Source organism: Spermophilus citellus (genome assembly GCF_964194105.1).
Source record: "Spermophilus citellus genome assembly, chromosome: 10".
Lineage (NCBI taxonomy): Eukaryota > Metazoa > Chordata > Mammalia > Rodentia > Sciuridae > Spermophilus > Spermophilus citellus.
Window position 1 is genome coordinate 31,075,724 of NC_138197.1, and position 14,888 is coordinate 31,090,611.

At 48.7% G+C, this 14,888-nt stretch overlaps 1 protein-coding gene and 1 pseudogene across 3 annotated transcripts in view; one reads left to right on the forward strand and one right to left on the reverse strand.

Moving 5' to 3' along the window:
• VWF (von Willebrand factor) overlaps positions 1–14,888 on the reverse strand; it is a 177,036-nt gene that overhangs the window by 122,773 nt on the left and 39,375 nt on the right. For both annotated transcript variants that reach the window (XM_081309814.1, XM_081309815.1), the window contains 3 exons: positions 6,755–6,891; positions 5,963–6,101; positions 4,658–4,758 (listed from right to left, as the gene is read on the reverse strand). In XM_081309814.1, coding sequence (XP_081165940.1) covers positions 4,658–4,758; positions 5,963–6,101; positions 6,755–6,891 — 377 coding nt within the window. The remainder of the gene's footprint in view (positions 1–4,657; positions 4,759–5,962; positions 6,102–6,754; positions 6,892–14,888) is intronic.
• Positions 7,227–9,992, forward strand: LOC308659022 (BRCA2 and CDKN1A-interacting protein-like; annotated as a pseudogene). Its single transcript has 2 exons — positions 7,227–7,256; positions 8,204–9,992. The product of its transcript is annotated as a BRCA2 and CDKN1A-interacting protein-like (transcript).

Genomic DNA, 14,888 nt, shown 5'->3' on the forward strand with positions numbered 1-14,888 from the left:
TTCCCCAGATGAAAAATAAATACGAATGGTAACTAAGCCTTAGGCTGTAGGAGAAACAAATAAATAAAACAACCAGCAGCACACATTTACCACTTCCACCCTGGCCCTTCAATCATTAGTCAGAGAAGGACCAAGCCAAAAGGGATTCTAAAGATTATCTAGTCACTTAAAGATGGGGAAACTGAGGCCCAGGGAGGGAAAGGGACTTGCCCAGGGTGACAGGAACAGTGGCAGAGCTGGGATGAGTCAGTAGGTTGAGCCCAGCCCCCGGTGTTCTGTGTCCACGCCTGCCAGATGGCCTAGGCCAGTGGCCCCAGTTCCCCTGAGATCAGGTACAAACTCAACACCTGTCCACTGACTGCTTTCATTGGTCACCCGTGGGCAAAGCAGGCTGAGTCAGGTGTGGCCTAAGTCCTCTGCAGCTGACACTGTATAACCAGTAGCAACACCTTTCTCGGTGGCATCACTGAGCATCACTGAAAAGAAGAGGCCCCCCTGCCAAAGGGGCCTGTCAGGATGGCAATTGGGGAAAGTGAGGTCCAGCAAGGACACTGGGGCAGTGTGCTCTGTGGTGACCAGGAGGGGACCAGGACTCAAACGCCCAACCATTGGCACATCACTCATTGTCCAATTATAGCTGAACCAAGCTCTGAACCCAAAGGGCATATCAAGGGACAATTAAGGAAATGGAACTTGCCTTTTGCCCAGGACAGGTGGGGACACCTGGACCCTGATGTGAAGATAGAGCAGGGGTTGGACCCCAGAGTCCTGACTCCAGCTCTCCCCATAACTAACAAGGCCTGTGACCTCCTTGGGTTCTGAAGCCTCATGAGCTAGACCAGGACCCCCCGTGGTCATCTCTTGGAGGCCTTTCCGGCTGCTAGCCCTGACTTCACAAGGTACAAGATGAACAATCCAGTGAAAGATTATACACCCTTATAAAATACGCCCAAGTAAATATCCTTAATAAGAAAGAGAACAGAGGGATGCCCTCCTTGTTTGCTTTCAAAATATCTAGTGTCACATTAGGGCACCAAGGCCTTTCTGACGTCTCCACTTAAAATTTAAATCCCCCAACCCTGGCACTTCCTGCTCCCCCTCCTCTGCTTTATTTATCTCCCCAGGATTTATTCTAATGTATGATTTAATTTACTTGTTTGCTTTGTTTACTGTCTGCTTCTCCCAGGAGAATGTGAACTAAAAGAGGCCAGGGTCTGTGCCTGCTCCGTTTCCCCACTGTACGCTCAGCATCCAGAATGCTGTCTGTCTAAGTCCGTGCAGGCTGCTGAAACCAAATTGTAAACCAAATGGCTTAAAACAACACACTTATTTCTGATAGTTTGGATCCTGAGAAGTCCAAGATCAAGGCACCAGCAGATTCGGTGTCTGCTCAGGGCCCCTGTTCCTGGTTCAGAGATGGCTTCTACTGCAGCCTCACATGGTAGAAGCTGGTCTCTGGGGACTCTTTTATCAAGGCATTAATTCACTTAGAGCCCTCCCACAGCCATGGGTGTTAGAATTTCAGCATATGAACTGGTAGGGGACACAAACATTCAGCTGGTGGACACTCAATAAATATTTCTTGAATGATTGAATTGGTGAACTAATAACTCAGTGCACAGATGGGTTCTTCTCCCAGCGCCTGCTGAAAAGCAATACCAACAGTCAGGGCTGGCCGGAACTGAGCAGCAAAATGGTGATGAACCGGGAATCCCCTTCCCCTCTTCTCAGCATCTTTCCTCCTGCTTCATAGACATATAGCTCATGTGCGATGCTGAGAGCCATTGCCAAGTAGGAATGACACATGGCAATTTCTTTGTCAGCCTACTCCATGTTGCTTAGAGGAAGGACTCTCCATTGTGGAAATGGGCTTGCCTTTGGACCCAGGTCATTTGCAGTGACATTGCATGTATGCTTGAGTAAGGTGACCTTGCTCAAGGACCAGGGCGGATCCGGGTTTAGGGCGGATCAGGTTTTAGGGAGTATCCTGCTCCTTGGGTTTAGGGCGGTTCTAGGTTTAAGGTGTACCCTGCTGGGAATAGGGCGTATCCTGCTGCCTCAGGCACGCCCACTCCTTGAGTTCCCGTTGAGTTCTCGAGGGATTCAGAGAGTATTTGGGATTCAGAACGTGGATTTTGTCCAGAACGTGGATTTCCCCAGAATGTGTGTAGAGTGCCGATGTGAGTTTGGGAATAAAGAATTGCTGTTTGAATCTACAAGGCTGTGAGTGGCTCGTGATTTTGTGCCTAGCCAGACTGCGGCACTCATGCTCCCCAAAATCCCCTTTGTTCACTTCCGCTGGCCACCATCACTATGGCCCCGCAACTCTTGAAAATATTCCACCCCTCATTCTGACTTTGGCTTGTCTCAGAGGTCAGCATGGCCCACGGTTAGAACCATGGATGCATCCAGGGACGGCCGGCCTAAGAGGCCTACAGTGTCCAGGCTAGGACACTTCTGAGAAGACGCTTGCTGTTTGAAACAGACTTGTGCTGGTGGCAGTTCTGACCAAGTGAAGACTGTCAGACACCTTTTCCACAGCACTCTGCTGGAGCTGGACTGGACCCTGTCGCCAGGGCCTTGCTGTCTCAACAGAGGATCAGAGGGCCCCTCTCCCCAGGAGGCCTGCCTCCAACTAGCTCCTCCACCTAGCAGTCCCCGAACCCAGGAGCTAGCCCTGTGCTCCCACTTCCTGCCCTTCACAGACGCCCCCTTTCCTGCATCATACCAAACCCACAGGACAGTCCACAGGCCTTAGGGTCATCTGATCCTGTCCTGAACCTTCACCAAATCCTCTTCTTATAAGCTCAAACGACACCCCCAAAGACCCCATTCCTGTGGAAAGGATCTAGCTCTCTCTCCTCAGAGGAAAAACCAAGAACAGAGGAAGCTGAGGAGGAAGTGGACAGGCACCCATGACAAGAAGTCCTGGACCAGCTGATGGAGGGAAGAGACTGCGTGGGTGAAGAGCACCCACTGTGACACGTGGGAGGGGGCTGGGAAAGTGAACTGGCTCGTGTGGAACATCCCCTTGAAGCCCGGGTGCAGGAGGAGTGACTCAACAGTGACCCGGAGACCAGGCTCTGTAGTACACTGAGCTCTGTAACCAAATGACCTAGAGACTGGGGCAAGTTCCTCTGGCTCCGGAAATAATGAATCTTTATTTCCAGTTGGAAGTGGGTGTCTGACTAGAGGATCGCCCATCCTTCCTGATCTGTGGTCTGTGGTTGCAAGGTTACTTTTTGTAAAGAAAAAGGAAAAAAAAAAGAGTTAAGTATGAAACTCTCTCAAGGGATCTAGGACAAGAGAAAGAACTGATCACCTGAAAAGGGAGAAAACAGGATCTCACCTCCAACATCCATCACAGAATTATACCAAGGATCCTGGAGAGCAGGGACCCAAGGATACAGGAGGAGTCTCCCCAGAATCCTAGTGTGACAGTTCTCAAAGGGGTGGTCTTGAGACCCATGAGGCTTAAGGGATCTGCAAGCCTAAAACTACTTTCATGAAAACATGACATCATTATCGCCTTTTCCCTTTTCATTCTAAGTGCACAGTGGAATTTTCCAAAGGCTACATGACATACTTTATCACAAAAGATGGATTGCAGAAGTAGATACGAGAATCCAGCTGTCTTCTATTAAACCATTCATTAAAGAGATTTACAGAAATGTATGACAATGGTATTCTTCTCACTACTTAGCTTTGTATCGGGAAACAGTTATCTCCCCCCCAAAAAAAGAGGGTGTTTATATTAATGTGTAGTAGTTTCAGTATTATATTTGTAAACATGTTAATAAATACATGTTCTAAATGCCTCTAATTTCTAATCTGACCAATAGATATAACCCTCACTGAAGATCTTGGGGTCCTTAAATAATTTTTAAGAGTGAAATAACATTCTGAGACCATAAAGCAAGAACTAGTTGTCTAATGGGAAGACACTGGGCAGAGAGCAAGCCCTTGTTCTGCTATGGAGTGGTGTGGACTAGAGGCAGGCTCTCAACTTCCCTATACCTCATTTGTCCCCCTAATAAATCAGCAGTGGTAATACCAGTGCTGCCCACTGCCAGGGGCTTTTCAAGAGAAACAACACATCCCAAAACTCCATAAAGTCTGGATAACCATCCAAGTGATTCCAGGACCCCTAAGAATAAGAGGATATGCCCACAGACTCAGAGGCCCAGTGACTCAATGAGGAATCTAGCAGGCCCCTATGTAGCCTTGCACAGATGGGGTTGGGGGCAGCTTTCTCCCCCCAGGGGTACAGGACATGAGGACCTGGCTGTGTTCCAACCCAGCTCTTCCCTTGCTGCTACACTGGGCACCCAGGAAGACACCCCCTCCTCCCAGGCCTCATTGCAGCCAGGAGATGGGTCAGCAAATCCACCACCTCACCAGCCCCACCAGGGCCCAGATAGCCCAGCACAGGGACATCTGATCCCCAGAAGAGAGAACCTGTCAGGCCAATAGGGGGCGTCCAGAAAACAAATAACAGCTTCTCATAGACAAGAGAGGCCTGTTCCTCACTCTGGGGGTGTAGGGCTAAGGAGAAAGGAATTCTTCTCCCACCACACAAAGCCATTCTGCCCAGAGTACAAGGGGCACTTTGTTAGGATCAGGCTCCCAGGAGGCAATGGTTCCAGAGGGGACCTACCTTCACCAGCAGCTTCCCACGGCCATCCCACTCCACCTGCAGGTCCTCCCCATAGCTGAGGCGCACAGAGGTCATCACAGTGTGCTGGATGCGGAGGTCACCTGGAACCCAGCAAGACAGTATTTAGGCTGAGGTGGGGAGGGACTGTGTGGTGGGGTGGCAGGCAGGCAAGTTGGGAGAGATGGGATGTCTCATAAAGACCATAGCAATGACCAGAGAAGAGTTAAAGCAGATGGGATGTCCAATGAGGCTTAAGCGGGTCTCAGAGGAAGGGTACACAGAGGCAATTAGGATCCCCAAAGATCCCCCAAGGACCTCCTGTACACCCTGCAATTCCCTGTAATTTCCATCAATGCCACAAGAGGGCAGAAGAGGCTCCTGCATTCTTAACTATAGGCCAGTTCTTTTCCAGTGGACATCTGCCACTGAACTCCCACGCTGGGCATGCCTGGGCCTCTCTGCCTGTGCATATGGCTTCCAAACTGGATTACTCAGTCCCTCTGGCTGAGTGATGCTGTGTGCAAAGCTGAACACAGCAGTGATCACTGCTAGGAGAAGGTAGAGACAAGTCAGGAGCTTATACCTTGCCTCAGGGGAACATAGATCATCTCATGGAGAGACACACACAGCTGAACACACACGGACACCAGTGTGCTCACTAGCCCAAGTTCATCCACTGCGTGCAGTGCTAGGATTGTGGGCCACAGCGTGGCCAGCAGTCATGGAGGACAAAGGGTCTGAGAGCGGCTTTGCGGGTGAAGTTTGGGTGTTAGGCTGAATGAAAACAATTTTGCTTTGACTGGCACTGTGCAAACTAGGTGGAGACACTGACCAGCAAGGCTTTTCCCAGGGCAGAGGGTCACATGGTTTTGCCCCCACCTGGCATCTTTGGTCTGACCCCTTCAGCAGCCATCCCCAACCTCTTGGAGTGTGGTCATTCCACTCCTTTCTCACCCCAAAGTACAACCAGAATCACCCTGCCTCAACCGGTTCCTTTGGCTCAAGTCAAGGCAAAAATCCTCTTGGCATCTTTACCTCTCTATACTCTCTCCCAGGCCTAGATCATCTCCTCCCTTACCAGGTGTTCAACCAGCTTTCTCTTTGGGTCCCCCTCCTCCAGGAAGCCTTCCTTTCTTGCAAGGATGCCTGCCAAGAATATCCACCCTGTCCTCCAAAGATAACTCCCCATCACATTCCCAGAGAAGAGACAGATGGACCCTCACCAGGAAGGAAGGAATGTTGAGGAGGAGGGGTGCTATGGGAGAAGCTGTGCCAGCCTGGGGCTTGGTAGAGGAGTGAGCCCACCTTGAAGGAGGGGGACCTGGACATCCTGGCCATTCATGGAGACTCCTCCTCCATGCTTCAGCTTCACGAGACTGTTGTGCAGGGTGGGCAGCCTCACAGTGGCTGAGCGGGTGCAAACAGCATCAGGGTCATCAGCACACTGTTGAGAGGGGATTCAGGGTGACTTCACTGCAACCCCTGCTAGTCTAGCATTAGCCCAGGACCAATTTAACCAGAGAAACACCTCAACTTCAGAGAGCCTGGGCACCTCCATCTTCACAAAGAGGCCCCCAGAAGCATGCAAGAAGGCCCTAATCCCAGCCCCCTACACACACCCCTTAATATCCTGTTCTGGTCTTATACAAAGAAATATAGGCCTCTGGCTCATCTTCTTGTCCCTGGGCCTATTGATACAAGAAAATCAGGGACTCTGTCCTCAGGGGAATTCGATAGCTCTACCTCTCTTCCCCTCTGCTCTGTTCCCTACAAAAGAGTCTGCGTGTAAACCATGGAGCTCAGAAAAGGTGATGGGCCCTCCTTGCCCCCGCCCCACTCAGTCCTCAGCACCCAACAGCAGAGATCCAGCCATGGGGGCCACAGAGCAGACCTAAGGGGATGCTTCTTCTGGGTATGGACTGAGCTGGCCCTGAGTAGGTGCTGGCAGGGCAGGTGCCTTCTCCCAACAGCGAGAGAGCAAGGCATAGCTGGGTTTCCGTGAATGAAGCCAACTGAAGTCTGGAACAGCTGCCCCCCACCCCGGTAGCTCTGCAGCCACCTCACTGCCTCCTGGCAGGTCAGCACAGCCAAACTCACCTGCACAGTCTCTATGACGATGGAGAAGGAATGATCCTGGCAGTCCTGGGCCAGCAGGTACTGGCAGATCCCACTGAAGGTGAAGTACCTGTTGTCGAAGCTCTTGAAGTGAGATTGGCCTGTGACAAGACACTCCCCTGGGGGGACACAAAAGAAGGGAAAAGCAGGAGTTAGGGAAGCCCCCAGAGTGGCAAAGGTGGCACACATATACAAACAGGGTGCCCCGCTCCCCAGAACTCCAGAGGAGTCCTTGCCCCACGCCAGTCTAAAGCCAGGTTCTAGCAGAGGCTCTAAGTCAGTCCCCACTCCCTAATGGTAGGATGTCAAAGCTGGGTCATTCCGTTCAATTTCTCCTTTTACAGATGAAGAAACTAAGGGAGGTGACAAAGCTGTGCACAGTCAGAGGCCGAGCCAGGGCCAGAAGCCAGCGCTCCTGACTCTCAGCTCTTGCCGCCTCTATTTCTTTCTGGGCATGCTGCCCCAGGTTCAGAGCATCTCCCAGGTCAGTGTCACAGCACTGCAGAAGGCAGCCTGGAAGCCCGCATGGTGCCTGGCCACAGGAGGCTGTCCAACTGCTCTGTGCACTGGCATGTGGAGGGGCTCAGAGACACAGCCCCACCCAGGAGAGTCCTGAAGGCCAGGAGGCAGCGTAGGCAGCCAGAGGCAGGGAGAGGAGGGAGGTGGAGCTGTCTCAGGGCTTAGCAGTAGACAGCCCTGGTCTCTATCTACGCCTCAACAGAGGAGCAGCTCTGGGCGGTTCTGAGGCCACCTCAGAGGCACGGCCATGCTGTGACTTCCATTGGGGCCAATGGGGAGGGGGGGGCGCCAGGCGGAAGACCATCTGCTCATGATCTCACCACTGCCCTGCCAGGGCTGACCTCGGCAAGGCCAGCTCCAGGCTGACACATCTGTAGTGGGGGGGACTAGAACTCCCCTTCATCATCTGAGAACTCAGGGCCCTCAATGCCCCCCCCAACCAACTGCCTCTCCAACTCCCTGGGGGCCACAGCTCAGGCCCCACACATCCTGGAGGATGTTCAAGCATGTCTGCCAAACTCTCTGCCCTGGCTTGGAGCAACCCTATCTTCAGGACCCACAACAGATAAACCAAAGCTAAATCGGGCATCTGGGTGTCTTGCCAACCTCTCTCTGTGCATTTCTCCATCTTCCCTCAACTTTGCCATCTACTCTACAGAAAAGAAAGGGGGGCTTCCTTCCCACCCACCACCCCTGATCAGCGCTGGGTTCTCCACTGCCTTTGCCAAGCCTAACACTGAAGTTTCCCCTAAGAGGGACCTACAGCCAACCCCACATGGTCCCATCTCTCAGGGCTGACATGGGGCTCTATCACACAGCCAGGAGGTTCCCAAAGGGCACAGGGAGACTCCAGCTGCTCACCTATCAAAGATGAGTACCAGAAAGGGTGGGCAGTGGGAGTGGGCCCCATAGCCTCCAGCACCACAAGGAGAGGAAGATGAAATCCAGGATGAGGACGAAGATGATGGGGACCGTGACAAAGAAGAGAATGAAAGTGACAAGACTACTGGCAAGGAAGTAAACATTGAATCTGAAGCTTGTTCCATCTCAGATAACGATTGGGATGAAATGAAGAAATCATTGCAGCTTTTCCAAAGGCTTTACCCAAAGCCTCCTATGAATAGTGCAGAACTAACCTCTTAATTGGCCAGAACCACATTGGGAATGTGATTAAGAATTTTTCAGACACAGAAATGACGATGCGGATGAAGATGAGATTTTTTTGGTTTCATAAGCCTTTTAAATTTAACTGGAAGAAAGGATGTCCAGTGTGCTGAACAAATTAAAGAGTTGATTTTAAGCTTCTGTGAGAAGAACCGTGAATAGATCATGGTTAAACAGCCGGACAAGCTTTTAAAATTGACAACACCCAGCCTTTGGGCTTCCTACTAAGTGAAAGCTTCATCCACCTCTCTCCACAGACTGCTCTCCCCTACACCAGCCGCTTCAGAAAGATGAGGAGAGTCATGTAAAACTAACCAGCCGTGTGGCAGGTGCCCCTTCTACCTGCTGACTTGCAAGACATTTGTGGAAGCAGGAAAAAACAATTCCAAAACAGAGATAGAGCAACCAGAAGGATGAATTAATGTTCATAAATGCAGAGGAAGAATTTTTCTATGAGAAGGCAATCCTGAGGTTCAGCTTCTCAGTGCAAGAAGAGGGTGACACTTGAAGAGCGACACTTGCCTGGGAGGCAGGGGGTCTTCTGAGGTTGTGCCAAACCATGATGCTCATTCCAGGCAACAAGATAAGTGAAATCATAGCTAAGCTGAAAGGGATGGGCATATTTTTGTAAAATTACCAGAAAACTATGCGGAGATTTACTGAAAAACTCATAATTATTCAGATTTAAGTCCTCTACAAAAAGTAGGGTTCTGTTCCATGTGTCTGTGACACATTTACAAAATATCTCTTTCTTTGGTCAAATTATGAATGGTTGATTAAAAACTTCCAATAAGAAGAAAAGCATGGAGTAACAATTTAAAGTACTCCATAAAACTCCTATTTTTTATTCGAAAATCATTTTTAAAAAAATAAATAAAGCCAAGTACCAGAGGACCCCACTGCCTGCTACCATGTGCCCATATTTTCACTGATAGGCACAGTCAAGGGACGGCTAGACTTCACGGCTTTGGATCAATTGTGGTTCTGCCTTGAGTATATACTGAAGGCAGAGGGCAGGTGAGAAGCCTCAGGTTACTGGTAAGTATCCCTAGGCCTAGTCCTCAGGGCCACTGACTCCTTCCAGGATGGCATGGACAGCAGGGCACACCAGGCCAAATGATGGGAGAAGAAAATAAGGAGGTCCCAGATCGTTCACCTAATATCACCTCCCCACTCACTGCCCTCACAAAAGGGCAAGCATGAGAGGTGACTGTTCATGGAAATCAAGAACAGGCAAAAAGATAGGGTCAGAGGTCACCCCAGCTCATTGTAAATGTCCTGGAATTTCAAATCCAGCAATGTCACAGGAAAACCTTTTTAAACAACTGGTTTTCAGAAAACACCATTGCTGGACAAACAGAGCCACATAATCATTTATGTCAAATGTCTTGACCCTGCTGCAATGAAATGGGTGGGAACTCTTTCCCCAGCCTTTCTCTGTTTTCTCTAGAGCACTCTTATCTGAGTAAGAAACTGGACTTCCATTATCTTTGACAATGCCCAGGAAAAGAAGGGTCAGTGAGAAAATGTGAAAATATTCAAGAGCAAAACTTTCAGGGCTAAAATCTAATCCTCCATCTGATTTCCTGATCTGACCCCACTGATTTTTTTCTGTTCTAGAAGTCTAAATATCATATTCAGCTTATCTCCTTGGTACAATTGAGGAACAGGACTGCAAACACAGGAAACCCAGGGAAACGGATGGGTGAGTTGCTGGGTAGCAGTTGGCCACAGGAGGTGGGACATCTGCCCAAACAATGGGCCAAATGGCCAGGCTCACCCCTCTTCTGCCTGGAAGAGGACACCTAGGATATTAGCAAGCAGGCAGCAAAAAGCAGCCCTGGACAATCAGCCGACCATCATTAGACAGAAAGGTGGGCACTACAAGTTTGGTGAATGAATGAAGGCACATGATTTTTAGAGAAATACAAATCAAAACTACTCTCAAAACTACTCTAAGATTTCATCTCACCTTAGTACGGCAATTAACAAGAACACAAGCAACAATAAATGTTGGTGAGGATGTGGGGAAGAAGGTACACTCATACATTGCTGGTGCGACTACAAATTGGTGCAACCACTATGGAAAGTGTATGAAGATTCCTCAGAAAACTTGGAATGGAATCACCATTTGACCCAGCTATCCCACTTCTCAGTAAGTACCCAAAGGACTTAAAATCAGCATATTATAGTGATGTAGCCACATCAATGTTTATAGCAGCTCAACTCACAATAGCTAAACTATGGAACCAACCTAGGTGCCCTTCAACAGATGAATGGATAAAGAAAATCTGGAGTATTACTCAGCCATAAGGAAGAATGAAATTATGTCATTTGTTGGTAAATGGATGGAGCTGGAGAATAGTGTGCTAAGTGAAATAAGCCAATCACAAAAAACCAAAAGCCAAATGTTTTCTCTGATATGTGGATGCTAATTCACAGTAAGTCGGGGCGTGGGAGCAGACAGAGTTACTTTGGATTAGGTAGAGGGGAGTGAAGGGAGGGGAGAGGGTATGGGTGTAGGAAGGATGGTAGAATGAATTGGACAATATATGTACATATATAACTATATGGACCAGTGGGATTCTACATCATGTACAACCAGAAGAATGAGAAATTATACTCCCATCTATGCATGATGTATCAAAGTGCATTCTACTGTCATGTATAACTAATTAGAACAAATAAAAATAAATAAATAAAAAATTTAAAATAGCATACAAAAGTAGAGCATCCTGAAGTTAATGCAGATTGACTCCCAAATGAATAAAGGTCCTCTCTCATTTAAAAAAAAAGTGGGGGCAGGGGGGAAGGAAACCTCTTTTCTGATGGAAGAACATCACCTCTTTCAGACAAACCTCTTGTCTGCATCGAGCAAGCCCTGCACAGGCTGCTCTGCTTGGGTGGCTTTTGCTCCCTGCCTGCAGCCTTCCCTGCAGAAATGTCAGCCATAGGCCTTTAGAAAAGCAACTCAGACTTCCTCCAGACATCAGAGTTCACAGAAGCCTGCCCGTAAAACACCATAACATCTCCACCAAATGTGAAAAAGCATCTCTAAGAGCTCTGTGGGAACCATCTGTTGGTTGCTCCTTTGAAGTGGTCATTATTACCTCCAGTTCACAAATAAGAAAACTAAAGAACACAGAAGTTAAATTAATCCAAGATTGCAAAGTGGTCAAAGAGTGATTTGAACATGGACAGTGTAATAGTTTGTATCTGGAAAATTCCCCAAATGCTCACATATTGAAGACTTGGTTCCCATCGCAGCAGTGTTCAGAGGTGAGGCTTTGGGAAGTGGTTGGATCATGAAGGTGCTAACCACATGGGTGGGTTATCCCATTGAAGAGTTTATAATTCAAGGAGGTAAGACCCAGCTGGAGGAAGCAGGTCACTGCGGGCATGCCCTTGAGGACTATATCTCATCCCTGGACTATATCTCATTCCTGCCCCCTCCCCACTTCCTGGGTGTCACCAGCTGAGCAGCTTTCCTCCACCACATGCTTCCACCATGATACAGAACCAGCCACCCATAGAATGAAACTTCAAAAACTATGAGCCAAAATAAATCTTTCCTCTTTTTTTTTTTTTTTTTTGTCTCGGGTGTTTCATCACAGTGATGGAAAGCTAGCTAACATGGGCTGTCTACCTGGATCCAGTGCCCTAAGCACTTGACACCACTCAACAGTGCTTGGTGCACTGGCTCCTGTACTTTCTGCACACTTGATTTCTTTAGGCCAAGCCTGATGTCATTCTGATTCTGGGCATGTGTGGAAATTTGTCAAAAAGCATAGAGGCAACATAGAGGTTATATGGAAGAAAACCTTAGCTATGAAAAAAAGATGCACTACCTGGCTTGAAGGAACTCTGGTGTAACTCCAGAGACCCCCAACAAGGGCTGGGAGAGACCCTGGAAGCTTTCTAGGATCTCAGAGACTCCGAATCCCCAGAGGAGCCCAGGCACCCAGGAATATACCCTCCTAAGGGAGCTCATCCACCCTAGTTTATTCATGGCTGTCTCTGTTGTCCAGGAATGAGGTGCTTATTTTCCTTCTTAGAAACTTAGGAACAGACTGACCTTGAATTCCAAGATTGAACTTCAGGGCTGGGATAGAATCCATCAAATTACCTTGAACCCGAGTAATAGAGTATGCTAATCCCTCCCCTCCCCAAAGAGGTCTCTCTACCCTCCTGTACCACCTGCCCAGCTACACTCCCACCTCACCCCCACCCTTCTATGGCACCTTCTTTGTACCTTCATCTATGTCTCTGCCCTTCTCACCCCTGCTTAAAGAAACTGCTGCCTCTGTGCTCTGGGAAAATGCTAACGGCTCATTAGCATTGATGGGGTACTTGTTGGATGTCAAGTAATAATAGCCTCACAACGGCCAGGGGGTAAAGTTGCTCTTATCATCCCCATTTGACAGACAGGGAAACTGAGGCTGTGAATCATTAAGTAACTGACCAAAAATCACCCAGCTAGTAAGTGGTAGAACTGGAATTCCAACCAAACCACCTACATCCCAAGTCTGCGCTCTCAGCTCCCATTCTAGGCCACTTTTACGTGGTCATGGGACTTTGGATACAAATGAAAAGCCCTCTACTGGCCCCCTCCTTCCTCTATAAAAGTACCTTCCACACTCTTCTAATAGGAGCTTGAGATTCTATAACAAGGGCTTGATTCATTTGAGGAACAGTCCCTGTTTACAGGCATGCTCTGCCTCCATTATCTGCAACCAAACTTTTATAGTTCAATGGGAACACAATGAACAGGCCCTGTTTGCAGAGGAAGATAAAAGTTCTCAGGGTTACAGAAAGGAAAGTCTGCAGACTTGGGGAAACCACATGCTACGGTTTGTATGTTAAGTGTCCCTCAAAGGCCCATGTGTTAAACGTTTGATCCCCAGAGTGGCATTTTGGGGAGCTGGTGGAACCTAGGAAGGTGGGCTCTAGTGAGAGGAAGTTATATCACTGGGAGCATGGTCTTGAAGGGGATAGCAGAACCGCATCCTCTCAGTCTCTCTCCCTCCACTTCCTGGATCCAGAGGTAACAGCTATGAGAGACTGTCATCATCAGAGGCCCAAATAAATGGAGCTACCCCAATCTTGGACTTGAACCTCCAGAATCATGAGCCAAAATAAACCTCTGTACTTCACAAGTTACTGGGTCCCGTATTTAGTCATCTGTAATGCCAGGCTGACTAATGCACCATAGTTTTACCTGTGGTTGGCTCGACCTCTCACCCACAAGCAGAGGAATGCAGGGAGCGGTACAAGTCTGCCTGGCTTGAAGGAACTCAGTAGACCAGAGCTGGATGGGGCTACCTGCACATCTAGGCATCAAGAGAATGAGTCACAGGAAGCCCCAGCCCTGCCCCAGCACAGACTTCTGCCCTCCTGAGACCTTCTTCTCCCTCTCACTACCCATGCCAACGCTCCCTGTGCTTGGCAGCCTCAAAAGGAGTTCTTCATGGTGCACGGCTTCTCTCCGCCTATACATAGACTGGACATGTTGACTTATTTCTCGTGAATATATACAGCAGATGTGAGAGATGCCAGTTCAAAATTTTGTTTTTTAAAGACCATGGTGCCTGTTCTGGTTTCTCCCCACCCCCTCTCTCGGAAGTCACTCTCCCCACGGGAAGCCAGCTGTCATGTTGTGAGGCAGTCACAGGGAGAGGGCCACATGGTGAGGCTGCAAGCCCACTGCTGTGTTTTACATGTTTCCCAAAGTTCACGTTTTGGATACTTAGTCCTCGATGCAACAGTGTTGGGAGGTGAGACCTGTGAGAGCTGATCAGGCCAGGAGGGCTGTGCCCTCAAGAATGAACTAATGTCACTAGGTATTCTGTTATAGCAGAATAAAATGAATGCACATAAATAAGCTTCAAAGCAATCCCCCTCACTCCCCTGCCAAGCCTTCAGATAAGACCACAGCCCCAGTCAATAGCTATTTGGCTGCAATTTCATGAGAGATCACGGGTCAGAGACAACCAGAGTCAGACTTGGATTCCTGGTATTCAGAAACTGTGAGGAAAAGTTGCACAGCAATTGACAGCCAACGTACTCTCATCTTATTTCAGAGAATCAAAACCCAGTTCTCTATTTCTAAGATTTACAATATTGACTCCTCCAAGTTCTGCAGAGAAGCCTTGGCATGTTCTTTGCTTTACTAGGAGAGCTGAGCATATGACCTTCCAGAACCTCCCAGTCCACTTTTCTTATGAGAAACTCTTCCTGCAATCTTCACCTGGGGAGTATAAGACAGCCCCACTGCCAGCAGAATCATGGGAAGGCATCCATACAAGCCTGGGAACCTGGGCAGAAAAGGACTGGGAGGAAACAACCAACTAAACTTCAGAACCAGAGAAGGAGGGTCAGAGTGGGGAAATGAGAATGAGAAAAGAGCTCAGTGGCTTTGTTGGCAAAATAACAA